This window comes from Trichosurus vulpecula, chromosome 1 (genome assembly GCF_011100635.1).
Source record: "Trichosurus vulpecula isolate mTriVul1 chromosome 1, mTriVul1.pri, whole genome shotgun sequence".
NCBI lineage: Eukaryota > Metazoa > Chordata > Mammalia > Diprotodontia > Phalangeridae > Trichosurus > Trichosurus vulpecula.
Genome location: NC_050573.1, coordinates 204,373,659 through 204,396,567, shown reverse-complemented (window position 1 = coordinate 204,396,567; position 22,909 = coordinate 204,373,659). Strand labels below are relative to the sequence as shown.

At 34.0% G+C, this 22,909-nt stretch overlaps 1 protein-coding gene across 1 annotated transcript in view; it reads left to right on the top strand.

The window, feature by feature from the left end:
• ZNF407 (zinc finger protein 407) overlaps nucleotides 1-22,909 on the top strand; it is a 558,544-nt gene that overhangs the window by 374,926 nt on the left and 160,709 nt on the right. The window contains exon 7 of the mRNA XM_036759309.1: nucleotides 3,801-3,979. Coding sequence (XP_036615204.1) covers nucleotides 3,801-3,979 — 179 coding nt within the window. The remainder of the gene's footprint in view (nucleotides 1-3,800; nucleotides 3,980-22,909) is intronic.

Genomic DNA, 22,909 nt, shown 5'->3' with positions numbered 1-22,909 from the left:
CCATCCTGTTCTAGCCCCAAGCCACACTAAACGTCTTGCCTTTGTCCACACTGCAGTGTACTTCATACCTAAAGCTTAGTTGCTTTTGCCCATTGAAATTCTACCTGTCCTTCAAGTCCTAAACATGAACAGTGCTTATTGGTTTGCAGCTGTGTCTACTTTCTCTTATAACTTTACTGTCTACTTTATCCTTTTTTAACCTTTCACTGGGCCATAGGATCATAGAGCTACTAGGGACCTCAGAAGGTAGTTTAGTCCAGTCCTTTTATCTTGCAGATGAAGAAACTCAGGAGCAGAGATAACACAGATAACACAGATAGACAGTAGAACTAAGATTTGAACTCAGCCCCTCTTACTCCACATACAGAGCTCTTGCTGTATCATGCTACCCCTCTCCCCAACTCTAGTTGTTAACATCACCATCATGGCTAACATTTACATAGTCCCTGCTATGTGCCAGGCGCTGTGTTGAGTGCTTAGGCATATTATCTCATCTGATCCTCACAACAACCCTGGGGAGATTATTTTTCCAGTTGAGAACACTTGAGGTAACAAACAGATTAAGTGATTTGGCCAAAGTCATGCAGCTAGCAAATATCTGTGTTCAAATTTGAACTCAGATCTTCCTGATGCCAGGCTCAGCACTCTATCTACTATGCCATTTGGCTGCCTCTAAGCAGTAACACATACAGTAAAAATTTGATAACTCCTATTATTCCCTGGCAATACACAGATAAAACATTTTCTTTGAAATGATGCTCATTACCAAGCTTAAAACATTTCTCCTTACTTTCTTTATGAGATAGTAAAGCTTTAAGGTCATCATACTAAAATTGTTTCTCTGGCCTTCTAGTAGACTGAGAATACCTTGGTCGAAAAGAGAAGAATGATGAGTTTGGAATCCTAGGACCTTGGTTCACATCCTTGCTTTGACTACCTGTGTGCATGGGCAAGTCACTGAACCTCTCTAGGACTCAGTTTCCTTATTTGTAAAATAAAGAGGCTTTTACTAAATGACTTTAAGAGATTGTCTCTATGATCCCATGATACTCTGACTGGCTTTCAGAACTTCATTGTAGGTCCCATCTGGTCATTCCATGATCAGAGGACTTATAATTAATAGTGATAACTCTGAAATGTTGACTGCCATGTTTTGATGCCTTAGGGAAGAAAAAGTTACTCTTTGGCTTTCTCTTTCCCAGTTACCTAGCATCTGCTAAAAATTTTATGTAGCATACAGGTAGGCTTAGTATAAGAGATTATGATGTCAGTTATGGCTTTGATCCTCCATCAACATTTGCCATTACTTTTCTATAAAGGGACATCTTATATGATGAATACAGACTCTACTTATTACAATAAAGTAGATGGCACACCATAACAATCTACAGGAGAATGGCAAACACTTGTCTTGCTTTTTCTGCATAAATGTCAATAAGTGATTCTCAGCATGTTCTCTAATTTATCAAGTCACCCAGTTCTTATTTCTCCCTTTCTTCTGCATTTTTAAAAATAATAAAACACCTTTTTAGGCCTCCTACTTTCTCGAGTTATCAACCCTGTCTTGACTGTTTTATTGTAGAGTCTACGTTCTATTTAGGTTCTCAGAGATATCAGCTTATTTTTGTCAAGGGTACGCCCTTCTTGAAAATAAGATATTATTCTGTTTCCAAAGTCATCTGTTTCTTCATGCACTCAATAATAGGATACATTGCTATTTCTTTCCCAAATTTAAGTATGTACCATACCTTACAATGTGTGTATTTTAGTAATTTTATTTTCTTCATTTGACAGGTGATTGGCTCTGGTGACTTTTAATACCTAGCATTTTGTACAAGGAAATAATATGGGTAGTACAACAAAATTGACATTTCCAATAAACAGTACTAATTAAGTACAGTACTAGCTTTTTGTTTTTACTCCCCAATGTCAGTAAACAATGGTGAATTTAGGGGTGACTCTAATGTGGTATCTACGTTGTGAATAAAGTGGAAGGCTTCAGTTAACAGAACTATTTGGGACTGTCCACTGAATCGAGTCAGTAAAAAATAGAATTTTTGGTTTTCAGGAACCATGAAATTGATCTAGAAATTGGTCTTAATTTTTAAAAAAATATATATTTTTGTTGATATTTTCTGTTACATTATATAGTATCCCATGCATCCTTCTCCTTCCCCCAGCAGAGAGCTATTCCATATAACAAATAGTGTTTTTTAAAGAGGAAACAAAAAGCACAGCCAGTCAATACATTGAAAAAGTCTGCAAACCTGTGCAATGTGTAACACTTTTGGACCTCACACCTCCACGAAGGGATAGGTTGGGGGAGTCCTCTCATATCTCTTCACTTGAGTACCACTTGATCTTTATAATTTTGTTACATTTACTTTTTATTTGGGGGGTGTGTGTAGTTGATCTTTCTGCTTACATTGTTGTACTTGATGTGTCAATGTTCTCTTGATCTGCTTACTTCATTCTGCATCAGTTCATATAGATCTTTCCATGTTTCTATGTATTCATCACACATTATTTCCTCTAATAGTAATATTCCATTACATTCATGCACCACAATTTGTGTAGTCTTTCCCCAGTTGATGGGCATCTACTTTGTTTTTCATTCTTAGTTATCACAAAAAGTGCTGCTATAAATATTTTGGAGTATATGGGAGCTTTTTTCTAATCAGTGGCTTCCTTGTGGTAAACCCAATAATGGAGTCTTTGGTTCAAAATACCATTTCACAACTCCACCAAACAATATATTAATGTACCTGTCTTTCTACAACTCCGTTTATAGCAAATTCTCTTTGCTGTAAATGCGTACAAGGTAGTTGTACAATCTTCACCTTCCTTTATGGGTATATTCATATATTATGTAGATATACAAACATAAAGATCAGTATATTTATTATTATCATTACTAGTCATTGTCAAATAAATGCATCTCTTTTCCACAGAGAATTTACCTTCTTATCTGAAAACAATCACACAAAATTATTTAATTAGAAACTACCATGAAAAATAATCTAGGTCTTTGAACTGCTTGTTTAACATAAACATTCAAGATGAAGACTGTCTTATTCAGGAGCACCCCAGTTACAATGAAGTTCTCCCCAATTCCAGGCTGTCAGATTTTTTTCAGGTTTTGTTGCTATTTTTGAATAATTGTTTTAAATTCATTGAACATGAATTTTTTCACCTGGAAAATAATTTTTTTCTTCAATGTTCTCCAAGTTGTACCAAATTCAGTTTATTAAAATTTTCTTAGTTAGTACCTGGGATTTTATATTTTCCTCTTCTAAATATCCATGAAATATAAAAAAAATCTAGAGCATGAGTTTTTAACTTGGAGTATGGGAACTTTTTATTTTAGTGTTAATAAACGTATTTCAGTAGAGTTGGTTTCCTTTATAATCCTATGCATTTAAAACCATTAGTTCAAGAAGGTGCTTTTCTAGCCCATCAAAGGTGCCTCCCCCCCCCCCCCCCATATACCAGGAGGTAGAGAATCTGCTTTGATCTGCAGGTAGGCCTCCTTCTCATCTGGAAGCTCCTTTTTGGCAGGTTCCTTTGTCGAATATGCACAAGAGCTGTGCAGGATGATGAGACATGGGTCGGGAAGCTCCCTTTCATGAGATCCTAGAGCCAGTGAAGTGTGGAAGTGTACGTACAAGCCAGTGAATGAAGTTCTCCTTAGTTATGTAAAAGATAAACTTAAAAGATGGGCTCCAGAAAGAACTGTGTATATTTTTGTTTGAACTAAGTATATTAATATTGTTTTGTTTTTGTCTTTATTATTTACTTAGATCAAATTGTGCAGAAAATATCCGCAAGCATATTTTACATACCGGTAAACATGAAGGAGTCAAGATGTACAACTGCCCCAAATGTGACTATGGAACAAATATTCCTGTGGAATTCCGTAACCACTTGAAAGAACAGCACCCTGATATTGAAAACCCTGACCTGGCTTACTTACATGCTGGTAAGGCACCAGAGCTGTTTCTGATGGGCTTGTTTGTTTCTGAATATTGATATTTAAATGATTGCTACTGGAATGATACCCTTTTGGTATCCCTGTTGTTTTTTCTGATCGAAGTAGAGTATTAATCGATCCATGATACTATCTGCTTGAAGACTTTAAAAGGAAACAGGATATGCTTTTGATCAGTTTTATTCTGTTCTACTATGCAAGCAGGTCTTTCTAATCACATTTGGTGGGGAGAAAATACTGTAGAATAATCATGTCATAACACAGAGATTAACAGCTGTGTGAATACAAAACAGAAGTGAACTCAAGCCATCACAGTTATATAAAATGTACTATCTTGACCTAATACTAAATTTTCTAATGTATATTTTAAAATTGTTGTGACTTGAAGTACTACCTGCATTTTAAATTTGGCTTCATTATACATAAGTTTGTCCCCAAAAGAAACTAAATAACTGTGGAGGCTCATGAATGATGAGGAGAAACAAAAAATATGGAGTGCTACTAATTCCTATATCTGACCTCCAAAATTCTTATTTTTAAAATAGATTATTGTTGATATATTTTATTTGTATATCACCCAGATTTTGTTCTGAATCCCTCCTCCTCCCTACCTCCCACCTTGACCCAGAGAGCCATCTCTTATTCAGAGAATTTTTTTTTAAATAAAGGAAAGCAGAAACTAAAAATCCAGCAGTTAATACATCAGAAAAATCTGGTATTATATGCAGTGTTCCAAACCTGTGAACTCATTTTCTCTGCAAAGAGATGGGGAAGGAAGACAGGGAATAGTTCTCATGCCTGTTCTTTGTAATTCTCTAACCTTCTTTTCTTAACTGTTTTAAGTTGTTGTTTATTCCATTTATATTATTGTAGTCATTGTGTCTCTTGCTTTCCTGGCTCTATTTGCTTTGCTTTGCATTAGTCCATGTCTTTCCATGAGTCTTCATATTCTTCTTGCTTGTCTTTCTTATAGCTCTCTAATACTTTATTACATTCATGTATCAAATTTGTTTTGTAATTCTTATCTGACATACAGTAGGAGGTATCCCAGTTGCCTCCTACAGAGAGCATTTGTTATGGCCCAGCCATTTCAATAATTCTAGCCCAGGTGATCTAGAAAACATAGATCAATCAACCAGCATAAATAATGTCACCTTTTGTTGGTTTTTTTAATTTCGGTTCAGAAAAAATATTTTCTGATTGCCAATTCTGTGTCTCTCTCAGAATTTTTTTTATCTGTTAGGTACATGTGATGTTCTCTAGTAGATTATTATACTTAGGTGAATAGGAATCAAGGAATGTATAAAAAAAATTGAAGAAACTGTTGCATATACTTTTTTGCAAATATCTTGTTTGAATGGAGATAGAATTTGAAGGATAAATTTAGTTAAAATAAAAATAATGTGTTAGGTAATATATGTGCATATTAGCATACTTATTTTTCTTCTGTTGTGTCCTTTTAGCATTTTTATATACTTATACCTGTACAATTTGGTTATTTCAGCAACAGTTTCTACTTCCTTCATTGGCAAGCTTTATTATTGAAAGCTTTTTGAACTAGATCAGGGGTGGGGAACCTGTGGCCTTGAGGCCACATGTCGCCCCCTAGTCCTCAGCTGTGCCCCTTTGACTGAATTCAAACTTTACAGAACAAATCCCCTTAATAAAAGGACTTGTTCTGTAAAACTTGGACTCAGTCAAAAGGCTGCGCCCAAAGACCTAGAAGGCCACATGTGGTCTCAAGGCTGCAAGTTCCCCACCTCTGAACTAGATATATTATCAAATTTATTGGATAAACATAGATAAAGTCATGTTGAAATACCTGCTAGCCCATCAGTACCTCTGGGTTTTTCATTAATATGGATGGATGGCATTATGGGTTTCAGCAATGCTACCTCGAAGAGCAAGTACTCCAAGAGGTGTCACAGCCAAACAAGCTGAACTGAGGAGGTTATATGTCAGGAAGGTACCAATTTCACAGTATTGTGGCTCATCATGCATTTCTAGGAATAATATTAAGATTGACTGATTCTTCCTTCAGTGGTCAAGCTGGAAATTTAAAATGGATTGCTTTCTCTAAACGTAAGGATAGCCTAACTAAAATCCTTCTTTTTCAAAAAAAAAAAAAAGAAAAGAAAAGAAGAGAAAGAAAAAAGAAAGCTAATTCTAGATACCAAGAATATGTACGTGCCGTTACTATGCACGCTAAGGGCACCTGCTTTTTGCTTACAGATTCATTGTACTGGCAACATAGAATTCATTACTTGGCTAAGTGCTTTGGGATATCTTTGGGATGAAAGGTGTTGTATAAAAACAAATTTTATCCCACTTTCTTTGTAGCTTCTCTAAGTATTTCTGTAACACTTTGTTTAAAACACTCTTTCAAGATATGTCACAGCAATATTCCTCAGTGTATTCACAAAAGAAACCCCCATGCAGCCTACTCCAGAGTGCACGATGGAGCTTTTGTTTCCCATTTCCTTCAGTAGTACAAGAATACCCCTGTTGAAAACCTTTTTTTTTTTTTAAACTTTGATAAACTTGGTTCAGTGTAATAGATTAAGGTATTTAAAATAACTTCATGCCATGGTTCTGTAATTTTTACTCCATATTTCCATCATTGTTTTTGAGGAAGTGTAAAAACAATCTCCTTAATTGCATACATCAATATAATTTAATCAAATTATTGCTATTTTTTATTTATGTGTACACACATATTTTTTTAGTGGTGTCAACCCTCCTGGTTTATGAATTTCATGATAGGTGGTATTGTAAAATTTCATGTGGCGATATAAAATCTTAGAAATGTTTTATGCCCAGTCCTGAAGGATTCTCTTAGCCACATTCTCTCCTATCTACAATATTAATGTGCTGGGAATTTTGTGAGCTGAAATCCAGTGAATCATGTTACGCAGTTATTTGATAAAAGGTTCTGATTCTTAGCAGGAAGATGGAGTTTACTGCTATCCTAGGACAGAAACAAACAAAAAAAAACTGCTCTAGTCCTCACTTGACTACGCATGCATTTCAAAATGTTTTAAATGCAAGGAAAAGGAAAAAAAAATGGTGATTTTTGTATTTTGGTGGTTATAAGTGTTATGTGCATGAGAAATATGTGTGTGTGTGTGTGTTTTTTTTTAGCCAAAATTTCTTCTTCTTCTTTTTTTTTTTGGCTAGGTGTTGTTTTTTTTTTTTTAAGAAATACATTATTTGTGAAATCTTTTCATTCACTTGAGCTGTTGATCCACTTTCATTTCTCTATTTTTGACAAATAAGAAAATTTATTATTTTAAAACTATTTCACATTTCCTTAATTTTTTTTCCTTCAAGAAGTTACAAGTATGTTGTAAGCACTGATTTTCTGTGCAGCCCTATCAGAAGATAAGAAAATGGAGTAGATGACTATTTGAGTTCCCTTAATTTCTAAGATATTCTGGTTCTCCATTCTACAGAAAGCCTTATAAAATCCCCATAGAATTTATGTTAATCAAATTAAATATTTTCATCATGGCTTCATAATTATTCCTTTACTGAAATAAAATACATTTCATTCCAAACTTTATCTTAACTTGGTTATCTTAGTGTTGAAAGCATCTTGTTCATAGATTACCTCATTTCCTTGAATCAACTTCACTTTTTTCTTACTCATTGCGTCACTGTTGAATTCTTTTTTTTTTTTTTTACATGGAAGAGATCAACTGACCTCCACTTAGGATTAATGTACAGACAAGTTTTCTTATTTGTAAAAGTTATAGTATGCTATATTAGCCAAATGAAAAAAGATGATCTCATTTTTACCTATCAAAACAGAGAAAGGGACGGCCAAGGAAGAGGTCAAAGTACAGTATATTGGAATTATGCTGGTAGCTGCTGCTAAACCCATTGTTCTTGGTAGGACATCCAGATGACACCAGCAAAGTTTTTCCTTTACATCAATTGATAGAGCCTAGGTATTAATGTAATTATCATAATATTTCTTCTTAAATGATCATCCTGTTGAAATCTTGATAGGCACTTTGGTGAATTCTGAAAATATCTATCCAGATATTCTCAGACAGATATTGCAAAATAATGTTGTTGGAATTCTTTGGTTCCTGAATGATGGAAGAAATATTCCTGGTTCCTTTGGGTTTTGACTATATCATCATTAGAATTTTCATCTTTCTGAAATCTGTTTCAAGTAATTAAGTTTCATGTTATGTTTTCATAGTGAATAAAGTGCTAAATTCACAATCAGAAAGATCTGAATTCAAATCCAGGCTCTCCCAATTGCTAGTTATACGAATATGGTGAATTACTGCTACTTGTTTTTAGTATATGTGATTCTTTTTACTTAAAATGAGAAATAGCAAATGCCTCTCCAAAGAAGTGATTTTGTGTTAAAACAGAATCTGCAATAGGAAAGGAAAGAGTGAACCCAAACACAAATTGTTTATGTCCAAATGAGATTTACTGGAAGATAGTCTTTACATTCAAATGAGGACTTTGTAGGGATGGAGACCAGGATAGTATAAATCTCCAAATGTGCATCAGATCAACCTATACAGTAGAATAGAGGTTTAGCAATTGGAAAAGTTATCCTTCCAGCATTCCCTTTTTGCACATGTTAAGGTCCTATCTCTGAAAAATTTTCCTTATTCTCCAGTCATTTTATGGCAGTGAATGGTCGGGAAAGCAAAGAGATGTTTTTTTATGTTCCTTTCCAGGTCAACTCCTTGAGATCTTTAAACACTATAATTGTTTGAAGAGGCGTAGCAGGGAAAGCTCCTAGCTCACTCAGTGGCTGGCTCATTGGTTGGACCTGCTGTCATTGAGAGACCTACTCTCATAGTTTTAACTGTATTCCAAGAAGCGTTCCTGGAGCAAAAGGGGTACATTCCTCTACCCAGGTGCCTCTTAAGTGACCTAATGGCAAAACAAAGTAAAAAGGGACCATGAAGTTTGCTTATGTTCTGATTTTCTGATTTAACCATGGCTGTTCTGAGAGATACTCCAGACTCAGACTCATGCTTTACCATGAGATAGAGTACAGTAAATAGATGTTTGCTCATAGCTTTTTGTTCAGTACTTCGTATATTTGGGTATTCTGCAACTGTGAGAATGGCCAAGAGATTTACCAGGGACTAGAATAGGTTCTAATACATATAGTAGGTTATTTGTCTGTAAAATGTCGTTAGTACTAGTACTGCCCACAACAGGTTGTTGTGAAGCTTAAATGAGATACTGTTTGTAAAGTGCTTTGTAAATTTTAACGTGCTATGTTAATATTAGCTATCATTATTCCTATATGATAATTGCTGTCATCAATCTTGAGTAAGATTTTTCATTAAATCATTATATGTATAGAGTAACATATAGCTATGTACTTCTAAATCTTAATGAATTGGGATCTTAGTAGTTTTATTTACAGTGGCAGCAGAATTCTTCATTTTTTATGCAACTTAATAGTAGCTATCATTTTATGTCATTTTTTTTTTGCTTTCCTTGTCATTACAGTAAGAATGGGAATGCTTTACTCTTATCAAAACCCCCAAATCTTTTTTCTTTCCTTTAATAACTAATTCAGTACCATTTAAACTATACTTAGCTGGTTTCTTAATTCTACCCAAGTGCATCACTTTATACTTAGACACATTAAATTTCATATTCCACCTCTGAGCCCATTTATCTAATCTATTACAGTTACCCTGTAAAACAGCTACATCCTTTTGTGTCTTAACCACACCCCCTCATTTAGTGCCATATGCAAATTTGCTAATCTTACAGATTGTCTTAATCATTAATAAAAAATATTAGTGTCCCAATATAGATCCTTGTGGGACTCAGTTTATAAGCCAGTTTCGTTAAGATTCCCAGGCCCTCTGTTTTTAACCTAGTTTCTTTCATACTATTTTATTAGTTTGGTGCCTGACCTGTGTCACAAAAGTTGGTACAATAATTCATTCTGCGAAACTCTGTCCAAAAAAATCTCAGAAAATTCTGACAGTGTCTTATTGGCTCTCCTTTATATAGACCAATTATTATCTCACCCAAAAAACGAATGAAATTTGTCTGACACGATTGCCTTTGGTAAATCCATTCTGACTCACACCTATTAAATTGTCCTTTTCCAAATGTATCATTAAGCTCATCCATAAGTATCATCTCAAATTTATTTCCTAATATAGTTGTTAGACTTACAGGTCTATAATTTTCAGCCTCTTCGCTCTTTCTTTTTAACATTCAGACTGGATTCGTTGTTTTCCAGCCTCCTAGTATTTCGCTCGTTAACAAAAGACTTCCTAAAATAATTAACAGTTCAACAGTTTGATTCTTTAGCCTCGTACATCACACATTGGTTAAATTCATTCTTTTTTTCTTTTTTGCTGCTTTTCATATCTACTTTTACTTCACAACCCATATCTAAATATTCTAGACTTTTGCTATAAAACTGCTTTCACAGGCCTAAGAGATCATGTTGTAACAGGGTCTTTTTGGTACTTTCTATAACTACTTTTCTTGCCCTTGGATGAAGTCCAAGATAGAGAACTTCCATATACCAAAACCTACTAGCAAAATGTCATAAAACTATTTCTCTTTGATTTACTAGTATTGGTAATCATAGTGCCCTCAAGACTAACTGCCACCTATGGTTGTTGCTATTGTATATGTTTTGGGTAGTTAACCAAAATCTACTCTTCTTTACTTTTTTAAGAGAAATATATTAATTTATATTTAGATGATAGACTTGGTCAAGACTTTTTTTTCCCGTTAAATACAATTCCTTAGTGAATGATAACGTAAACTGTTTAAATTGCATTTATTTATTGGTTAGCATACTTTCTACCTTTTATTTATGTATTTCTAGTATTTATTTCTGTACTGCATAACTACTTTTTGTCTATTTAATTTTGAGATATAATTGAAGGGTTTTATGGGTTTCATTTGGCCATTCTATCTAGTTTGCCATCCTATGAAGGCTAGTTTGATCTTCCTAGTTCAACGACTACAGAGGTTATTCTGTTTTCTAGTATTTTTGAAATCCTTCTTGATTTTGTTGCTTTTTAATATAGTTAGTAGGCATGAAAATGCAAGAAACACATTAGTACCATTGTCTCTTACTATTTTGCATTTTTAGTCACAAAGAGGAACCAATAGGCTTTTGGAAATTTGAAGCTAATGTAATTTTTATTGCCAAGGTAATTTTAAGAAATGCTTAAAGAGGACTTTTGGGAAGAAGGTGAAGGGTTTATGCATTGGACAATTTTGAAAATGTCTTATCCTACCTCTTTAATTATGGGAAGCTGCATGATGGAAGGATAGAATCACAGAATTTTAGAGTTTGAAGAGATTTCAGAGCACATTTTGTTCAACCCAAACCTGAAAATGGATGCCCTTTACAACATACCTATCATGTAAATTCTCATCCAGCCTTTGCTTGAAAACCCAGTGGAAAATGAAGTATTAAGCAAGACGTCTGAAAGCTTGAGTTGTAGTCAGGATGCTGTCGTTCATCACTTTTGTGAAATTTGTTGAATCACTTAACTTCTTAGTGCTTCACTTTCTTTATTGTCAAACAAGAGTAACATTTACTGCTTCTCTTAGGAAAATCCATCTAGATTCTATAATTAAGTATGTCAATAAGTGTAAATCAACAATATTATTGTTGATTTAAAAGAATTCAGAATAGTATTCTTGTTTTGCTGTTTATGGTATTGGGGTTTGGTTTTTTGATGTTAGATTTTTGGTAGAGGGAGGTACTATTTTCAATAGGAGGAAAAGCAAAATGGGTTCCAAAAAGAATCTGTATTTTTTAATTTGTATGACTCAGTTTTCTTTTTTTTTAATTACATCATATCAATTTGTGTTTAAAATCTGAGCTATTTATATATATATATATATATATATATATGTGTGTGTGTGTGTGTGTGTGTATGTGTATGTGTACTTACACACACACACACACACACACACACACACACACACACGACCAGAAGTGTCTCTTTGTCATAGTTAACTGTTCTATCATTAAGATTATTGGGTTTAAATTCTTATCATACTTTGGACTTTTAGTTCCACTCTGTCTAAAAGATACAGTACTTGCTTGAAATAATTTCCTTTCTAGTATGCAGTTTAATGCTCTGTAAAATCCTTAATGACATTTAGTACATTTAAAAGAAAGTTGAAGGAACACCATTGAAATGCAAGTTTTGTTGGCAACACCTCTATGATTGGCTAAAGAGATCTGAAATTCATGGGAAAGCAGTTCAATTAATCATTTGTTTTGGAACTCAGGCCCTCTGTAACTCAAGCATGTCCCTGTCTCTATATAGTGGAGGAGAAAAGTATGGAAGCTCTGTTTTGTTCTTTTTTTTTTTCTCTTTTGCAGTAATCAGTGAGTTAGAACATTTTCCTAAAAGTCACATTCATTCATTTTCTAATATATTTTACTGTGCTTTTATGAGTAGTTTGGCTAAAATACAGTATTTTCCCGTACTTCCTCATAGAACTTTTCCATCCTTCCCTTACTTCTTCTTGAGGGAACAAGGTTATACAGGCAAACTGCTTTATGATTACTTCATCAACATCAGACAAAATTGAGATCTTATCTGGACTAACAGTTGCAATATTCATGAACCAAATCCTGAAAGTTCAAATAGTTAAAAATAAACAAAATTGTGATCTTATCCCACTTGACAGCCACATTTATCAAAATATTAAGGAAAAAATTGATTGTTGGAAGTTATAGTGGCAACAATGTGATTTTATCAGTTAATGATAAGGATTTTGCATTTATATAGTGTTTTTTATTCTGTTCAATTCAACCCACTTTACATCTTTTAGAAATTTATATGTATATACACACACACATACACACACAGAGTATCTCCCAAGGCTATCCATTTTAACCACAACTGAAATGTAGCCATATTTGAGGAGAAAACAAAATAGGTGTTGACAAGTACTTAATACTCTAAGATACCTTTTTTTTTTAATTGAAGCTTTTCATTTTCAGTGACAATTAGTGCCACAAGTTAGTTGGATTATACAAGAAACTCACATTTATTATTTAACACCAATGAGAAAGCTTTAATTCAGAATTTAGTGTATATAACATTGTGTATAATTGTCCTAGTATAATTTTATTCAATTCAATTTTCATTTTAAGAATTCTTATACCAATTTTGGTATTAAACTTTGGTTTAAAAACTCATTGGTGTCTTCTACCTTATCTTATTTAACACTTAAGGATCTAGTTTTGAGTCAGAAGGAAGATTATTTTATAATCATCTTTCAGTCCCTTCTCCGAGTGACCTGTTATAGCGAGGGGCTTATAACTTATAGTATCTGCCTTACATGTAAATCTTGATTTAACTGACTTTTCAAAATAAGCCAAAGATAATGGGAAATTGTACATATTCAAAATGTGGTCCATAATGAAAGGTTTATTTCATGATTTATCATAACTTTTAGATAATGGTTTTTCTCTCTGATTAAAAAAAATCCTATAAACTGAGAATTCCTTAACATTTATTAAATTATTTTCTAGCTAGAACAGAAGACTACTTTTTAAAAACACATTTTTTCCTCCATTATTGTCCCTTTTTTATTTATTCCATACCTGAAAAGAGGAAGTAAAATTTTAAACATTTTTGCTGATGAACTTGTAGCTTTAAAACCATATAAGCCAAAAAAAACCCCCAAAACTCCAATACCACCAACCTATTCAATTATAGAATTTAGAATGGGAAGAGACCTTAGAGATAATCTAGTCAAAAACCCTTCATTGTACAGATGAGAAAACTGAAACCCAAAGAGGTTAAATGAGTCCCATTACTCTGAAGTGACAGAACCGGTACTCATGCTTAGAAGCTATTGTTCTTCTTACTCTATCACATGTTAACAAATATCTGTAATAAAAACACACTTTGAATGACTATAAAAAGCTATTAGTTTTTAGTCAGGAAAAATATGAAAAATAAAATTATTATCCTTTCAGATGTTCAGGATTTTCTATACTTGTCATTGTTTCTGAGGGGGAAAAAGTGCTTAAATGCATTATTTTAAAAGAGTAAAAATCCTTCCAGGTAAAGTAGTCACTTAAATCAACTAACAGCTCTTTCTTACTATAGCACAGTATAGCTTAGGCCCCAGCTAGATAAAATGATATTTTTGATGGCTGGTCTAGTTCTTTAAAAAAAAAAAATAAAAGCTTTGCTTCAAACAGGTTCATTCTTGTCACAGCTATTAGTGCCAGTCTTTCAATAGCATGTCAGATTGATTGGCAGGTAGTCATTCTTTCCTTTTGTCAAGAATCATAATTTTAGTGTGTGCCTGAAATAAAAACCTAGCATAAGTGATTTTCTGTTTGTAAAGGAAAAGGCAAGAACCTTTTGCAAGCAGCGTAGATTAATTTAATTATGTTGCATTTCATAGAAAATTAAATAATAGTTTATTGGAATGGATCTCTATTTTTGGACAGTATCTTAATGGACTTACACAGCTGTCACCTGGTTTTGCAAATTAAAATTAGACTTTATCATGATTCTTTTCAAGATGTCTGATCATATTGAAGAAACTGAATTTTAAATGAAACTCGTACCTTAGAAAATGAAGTAAGCACCAGTTCCTCAGTGGTCCCTGAGTCTGAGAGTAACATTTTTGTCAATCACTTTCAGTGAGCAGTGTTCAATTGGTTTCCCTTCATAACTCCTTTTATGTTCTTTTTAATTGGCCAGTAGGGGCTGCTGTTGAGTGACACGAGAGTAACAGTTCAAGTTATATCCTGATATCAAAGCAGGGTGACTGATTTGCCAAACACACAAATGTTTTAGCATAAAACATTCATTCAAAAACATAGTTTAGATACCTGATTTTTAGATAACTGATTTTTAGATACCTGATTTTTCTCTGATAGTGATGTCTGTGGCTCTCTACATGTTAAAAAGTTTGAGCTAGAAGTTTTCCTGACAAACAAACATAATGGATTCTAACCATAGCTACCTTTTTTTGAATTGAAGATTATAATGATAATTATGTTCAAGTTTATTTCACCAAATTAACTTTTACCAGACTGACCTCTTTATTTGTCACAGCTATTAAAGATATATTGACTACATATTGTATTAGGCGTTTTTATAATCCCATATTGATATTTAACATCCTTGCCATATGTATCCTGAGGTTTAGAAATGTTGAGTTACTTATCAATGACAAGAAAGAAGGAAAGGAAGGAAGGAAGGAAGGAAGGAAGGAAGGAAGGAAGGAAGGAAGGAAGGGCAAGCCAATCCTTGGTAGAACTAGGCTCTCACACATCATACTTCCTTCCTACACAAAGGAAGCCAGAAAGGTTCATTAAGGACCAGAGGTGAACTCCTGTGCACATATTTTTGTAGTTACTGCTATATTGAAGCATGTTTAATTTTCTTTTTTTTTTCAACCAATCTCACAGATACACAACTCATTCTCCTACTTATCAAGCCTTCCCCAATAAAGAAAAAGTTCCGCAAAACCAAGAAACACATCAAACACATCTGAAAACATATACAACATTCTATACCAATAAACCCCCACTTCTAGGAAATGTAGAGAAGAAAATTTTCTCTTTTTTTTTTTCAAAAAGGTCAAGCTTAGTTATTAAAATTACACAGCGTTCAGTTTCATTTTATCATTTTTTTCTAGTAAGAAATTGTATGTAGATCCATTGTATATATTGTTTTTTTCCTGATTCTGCTTATTTCCCTATGCATTGTGTCATATGTCTCCCCATGTGTCCCTGAATTCCTCATATTCCTTGTTTCTTATGGCACAATACTATTCCATCACATCCATATGCCAATTTCATTAAGCTAATCCCTAATCAATAAGTACCCATTTGCTTTCCAGTTCTTTCATACCACAAAAAAGGTACTGTACACAGCCTTTTACATGAGAGATTATCTAGTCCAACCTTCTCATTTTATGGCTGAGGAAATCAAGACCTAGAGAAGTAATAGAACCTTCTGGAAAAAAACAAGTATTATAAATAATGTATAATATGCCTAGCCAAGTTTTTTTTTCTTTTACCATACCAACTGATGTACTCATTAATTCAAAGTAAAAGGCATTTAATTAAACAAGCAAGATAAATTACTTGTCAGATTCCTTCCTGTATACAGGGGCAAACTCTCCCACACATTTCCATACCACCAATAGGAGAGGTAATACATGCAGCTGTGTATCTGCGAATTCATACACCTAGAGAACCTTTGTATGTAGGGTAACTTCGTTATCTAAATATCTTCTGTGCTGGAAGTCCTCTCTTGCTCTGCCATTTGCTGGTCGACTGTCATGTTGAGTCTTGCTTATCTTCTACTGTACTTTGATCAGTGAGGTGCTATCTGCTTATATTCTACTACTTTGCTCTTGACTTCCATCCGCTGATTTTCTTTTGAATTACAACTACTTTGTTGCTTCTTACAGGCAATGGAAGAAGTCTTAGCTCTTTTATCCTATAACTTTAGGGTGTGTTTTAGTTCCGTTGTGTGTCAGACCCTTAGCCATTCACAGACAACCAGTAAAAGCCCAAGGCTTTGGTTAAATCTGTTTTTTGAAGTTTGCTTCTGCCCCAACTACTACTCCCTAGACTCTCATGTTAGATTTGGGATGAATATATTGATCCCAAATCCCATTAATGTCCATTCTCAGCATACTGAGTATACGCCAGGTGCTATAGGAAGTTCCCTTAGCAAGACCTAAGGAATGGATGGTGGTGACAAGCTTATTTCTTGCTCTTGCTCTTCTAAAGAGCTTAAAATCTTTTTGCTACATGTATAGACATTAAGTTATATCACCATATTATGAGTCTTTTCCTGTGATGTTTAGTCAAATAGTAATTTTGGTTTTAAAAAATGATTGTTTTATTATTCTTAGTATATTTATTTTTTTCTATACCATCCCTTCTATCTGCAACTAAGAATAATACTACCATAATCACATATGGAAAATATTTTATACTTGGTTAGAAAGAAAATTTTTTAAAATTGTAATGTTCATTTTATGTTGAATAAGACATTTGATGTCTGAATTTGTGTATTTTATTATTTATGTCAGGATCAATGTGACTGTGTTCATCTTCCAGGCATGAAGATGTCAAGACATTAGCCTATTACGTTAATAAACATGGTCATCTCACATAAGACACAAGAAATGATTTTTTAACATTGCAACTAAAAATAAAATGTCCTTGGAATACACATTTTAAGTCATAGTTGTAACATAATATGTTGCTTTATACAAAGTTTTCACATGGTTTTTGATATTTTGTTATGAATATTACTTATATTTATGGTCAACATAAATACATTTGGAGTTGTGAATCCTTCACTTCCTTGAAATGACTGGAATCTTGGTCTGTCCTAAAGTACATATTCTCAGTTTTGATTTAAACATTAGTTATTAAACTTTTAAAAAGGAAGAAGTAATGCAAGAAAACATTACATTGATTTGCTCTGTTATTGGTATCATAGCACCTGGTATATACCGTAGTTGCTTAGAATTAGAAAAACTTTAAAGCTCGTATAGAAGCTGTACTGAGAAAACTCACTGTCCTGCTGCCTGAATGACATTGCCTGTGGACAATCCAGTCTTTGCTTAGATACCTTCAGTGTCAAGTTCAGTGTCTTCCAAGGAAACCTGTTCCTTTTTTGGATAGCTCTCATTTTCCTCTATATTAAACTGAAAGTTCTGTCCCATAACTTCTCCTCTTTCCTACTAGCTCTACCTTTTCGAAACCTCAAGTTGAAGTTGAACTTCAAATATGTGAAAACTATTATGTCTTTCCTTAGTCTTTTCTTCTCTAGACCATACCATCCCTGTCCTTTCTGTTTTTTCCCTGTACTGTGTTGTTTCTAGACTGTTCACCATTCTACTTCCCTTCTTCTACATGTACTTGAATTTCTTAGTCTTTTTTTATATGAAATATAGCTTTCATGTGTTCACATGTGTTTTTCCAAATCTCTGTACAGCCATTGTTCCCTTGGCTTTGGCCATGGATATTGATTGGCAACTAGGTGGCTCAGTAGATAGAGTGCTGGGCCAGAAATCAGGAGGACCTGAGTTCATATTTGGCCTTAGACAGCTGTGTGTGACCCTGGGCAAGTCACTTAAACCTCTGTTTGCCTCAATTCACTGGAGAAGGAAATAGCAAACCGGTCCAGGATCTTTGCCAAAAAAACAAACAAACCCATAAGCAGCATTGGCATGCTGTGGTCCATGGAGTGACAAACAGTTGGACATGGTTAAACAACTTAACCACAAATTATTTGATTACCTATCTTGATGAGCTCCTCCTCTCACCCCTCCCTTCTTTCTCTCCTGGCCTTGCTTTGGAAGTATTTCTAAATAGAGCAGTAGTCCCAGCTTCTCTACTGTTAATGAGAAAACTCTCATCTTGGACTTTTTTGGAGTTTTCCCTTTCTCTTATCAAATCTCTTAAGCTCCCCCATGTTACTACATAATTCCACCCTTTATCAGCTCCAGCCCAGAGTTCCTATCCTATAATCAGGATTCATCAGAACTACTCGGTCCTAGATGGCGACAGCTAATGTTTCATATTATATAGAACTAATGTTTTACATTAACAAGTTAAAACTTTTCCTTTCTATTCCATTTACACCAAATAGCATTCAAAATTTACATTTACATTTTAGCATATCTGTCTTCACTTGATGTAATGCATGCACTCAACCTCCATCACACTTGGTAGGGGAGTGAATCCACTCCCATTTCCAGCTTCTAGTGCTTTTTCCCTTAGTTTCCTTGTGTTTACTTTGTAGGTATCTTTTATATGCCTACATTGGTTCACATAGTCTTCATCATCAGAACATAAGCTCCTTGAAGAGAGGAACTATTTACTTTTTTGTTTCCCTAAAACTTATTATAGTACCTGGAAGATGGTGGGCACTTAACAAATGTTTATCAATGGAGTATATCATTCTCAATCAAATTTACTGGAATAGTGATGATAACTGTTTGCTTGATCGAAACTTGGACCTAGACTCAGGAAAACCTGAGTTCAAGTGTGGCCTCAGATACAATATAGCTTTGTAACACCGGGCAAGTCATTTCAATTCTGTTTACTTCAGTTTCCTCATCTGTAAAATGGGGATAATAATAGCATCTACCTTTCAGAGTTGTTTTGAGGATCAAATGAGAAAGTGATTATGAAGGATTTACACAGTGCCTGCTACATAATAAGTGCTATCAGTATATGTTAGCTATTTGTTAGCTATATGTTACTCGGTTTTAAAGTACTACACTTGTTTATAGATTTTCATTTAGGTTCAGAAGACATTTCTACCTTTTGCAATACTTTTTTTTTCTTCTAGGCATTAAGAAAACACATAGTAGGGCTATGTGTATAAGAGAAAGAGAGTAGTAACCCACAAGTAGGAATTGTCCTGGGAAGTATGAAAGTGTACCTCCTATTTGACCTGATCTCCTGTCTTTAGTGTCTCTACTGCTGGAGGCGGCTGTTGTTTAAATATCTGAATGTATTTCCCAACGTTTTTTAAAGAACTAAATTACCCTATTATTATTTGTTTGGCTTCATGATACTCATACACTATCCTTTCTTTGTGTGTTGAATATTTTAAAAATTAATTGCCTATTTTTTTGTTTGAAAATTTTTGACACCTCTTAATAAACATATCGTCGTCATTGAAATAAGAAATTTACTACTACATGAAATTTTCTTAACTTTAAATGATTATAATCCTCTAAATGGGTTAATATACACCAACTCAATTATCTGAAGGGACTCAAGTCTAGTATCTTACACAGGATTTCTGCTATTCTGTGTTAGATAATCATCCATGGACTATATACCACCATCCACAAAGGATAAGTAAATTTTTCAAAGGAACAAATGTGGTGCAGAAAAAGTAGAAGCTATAGAAATTAGTGTTGTTTTTATGGAATAAAGTATGATTTGCAACTAGATGTTTGGAATACATATTTACCATGCAAGTTTTAAATTGATCTGGATTTTGTCAGCCAAAAAAATAGGCGAGACAATAAACCAAATACTTTTCATTTATATATGCACCAGTTAGATGGTCAATTAAATCGATGCCACACCTTGTAAAATTAAAAAAGGATTCATTGTTCTAAATGGAGGACTGGAAACTATTTTTTAAAAGAAGCTAAGATTGAGGCTGGATTTGTAACAACTCTGATTTCATAGATACTCAGCTGTCTTGAACAATATACCAAGTGCATAGTTATGCAAAGACTATATTTCCTGAGTGCTTGAACTAACAATGCTCCTTAGACCTGGGGGCACTATATTTCAGAATAGCTACATCTGAGAGTGTATTATTGCCTACATAATACTACCACCTGTTGGCCTTTTGCACTACAGCTGCCTGCTATGAAGATGGTGTCATTTTGGTTTATTGTCCCTCTTTTTTCATTCAGTTGCCTCTATCTGCTGGGCATCAAGTTACACAAAATTTTTAATTAGTGCATTTTTGGATATATGTCTTTTGGGGGGTCTGTGTTTCATAGTTCATTTGTTTATTATTTTAAAATCATGTCCATGGGTGTGTGTAGGGTAACCAAAATGATACTCATTATATGTATTTTTTCTAAATTTACTTCTTGAAAACATGAAAATTGCATGCCTTAATATTGTGTTCTTTAAATAAGTTGGCAATATTTAGAACACACTCCCTTATGTAGTAATTTTGCATCTTTTCAATGTAGATACTGATTTTACAAAATTAGCTTGTGGCTGTTTCATATAATACTAAAAACCTTAATGGTATTCTTGTCTTTTGGTTTCTGTCATTGAATGGATTTTCAGTGCGTTAGAATGATTTTTCCACCTATTCCTTGACTTTGACTCTGATATTAACCTTTTGTAATTAAGATGCTTTGTCTATTTGACACATATTATTCCCTTTTACTTCTTCTAAATTATATTTTACCTCCAATAGTTTTTTTTATCACTTCCCTTATCTACTCTTATACCACTTCTTTGGTACCTTTCAAATGCTAAGTGCTGTCCCATTTATCCTTAGTAACCATGCTGAATTTTTCTGTCCTTTTTAATATTTAGGTTTTATTGGATGAATGTAGATTGCACCTTCTCTAACCGTGCCTTAAATAATTGCCACTTAAGGGAATTAAGAAGTACAAGGGAAGGAAAATGCTGACCCATAGACTAAGCAGAGGGAGAAAACGTTCCCACTGGGTCCAATTTCCTAAGAAGGACCATCAGGATAGTGGCTAGGCCCTGAAATTATGGTCTGAATGACCTCTAGAAAATGATCAGTTCAGAAAGGAGCTTGTCTGTAAGTGTTTGCACCAAATGAAGTAGAGATAGGCAGTAGTCACCCCACAGAAGAAAGACAGTTCTCTTGTCCTTGTATAACCTATAAAAGCATAAGAGAAAATAATTTCAGCAGTATTTAGACTTGATGAGTTTGGAGGGTGATAGGCAGTCCAAATCTTAATGTAAACTAGTAGCAGTATCTATTTTATTCTGAGGGGAAGATTAACATATCTTTACTTCTAAAGGTATATTCTTCTGTTTGTGTCATGTCTTCATTATTTTAGATTATGTTGCTTCTCATAAGTGATATAAGATGGACATGAAGTCCTAAACATCTTGAAGACCTTCGCAAGGAAAAGGTTGAATGATTTTATCTGAAATCTAGAACCTTTCAATTTGATTTGAGAAAGATGGAGCTAAGATGTGGAAGAATTTAAGAGTGTGTGTGTGTGTGTGTGTGTGTGTGTGTGTGTGTGTGTTTTAAATTTCAATGAAGCTTGTGGAATGATTTCAAGTAATAGTTATTGTGGTACCTTTTTCTAAAAAGCAAAGTACAAGGCCTATAATGATAGGCATTTGTAAACAGTCTTTGGGGCTGGGGATAGGAATGTTTCTATTTAGGTATAGGCTGGATTAGATAATCTCTGAGGCCACATTTAGACTGTGAGATTCTGTTATCTGGGCACAGTGTTAGTTGACCTGAAATTGGGAGTATATAGATGAAGAAATTAAATGTGTATTTTTTCCATTTCTCACCATACTCCTCATCACCATTACGTATTTAGATCCTAGGAATAATGACCTTGAATTAGGTGCCGTATGACCAATATAACCTTTTGCTTAGAGTTAAAAATTTTCCATTTCAATTCTTTTGTAGTCAAATTATATGGTATAGCAAACAATATTCAGGATAGAGATTGAAGTTCTTTATTTTATATGCAAAGATCCAGCAACCAAACATTATTTATAGCATTATCTAAAGATTATTGAGAAATCTTAATGACTTTGGGAAAAGAATTGCAACTAATGTGACATTTTCCTTAAAAATTGTCATTTTAGCAAGTAAACCCAAAACAATTTTTTGGAACTATTTTGATTTTTTCGAAGGGCGGCTAGGTGGTGCAGTGGATAGAGTGCAGAGCCTAGAGTCAGGAAGACTCATCTTCATGAGTTCAAATCTGACCTTTGAAAGTTACTAGCTGTGTGACCCAGAGCAAATCACTTAACCCTCTTTGCCATAGTTCCTCAACTCGAAAATGAATTGGAGAAGGAAATGCAAACCACTCCAGTATCTTTGCCAAGAAAATCCCAAATGGGGTCACAAAGAGTCAGACACAAATGAAAAACAACTGAACTGAACTGATTTCCTCATTTCCAAAATTCTCAGCATGACATCTATTGTCCTTTAGTAGGTCTTTTACTGGGCCTATCTATACAACCATATTTGTGATTGATTGTCTTTAAAAATCCAATGCTCGAACAACATTAATTTACTCAGAAGGTACACACCATGTGCTTTTCTGCCTCAGAGCCTTTGTACAGGTTCCTCATTTTGCTGAATGTGCCTCTTCTTCCTCTACCTATTTAGAATCCTCTCTCACTTTTTTGTTTTGTTTTATTTTTTT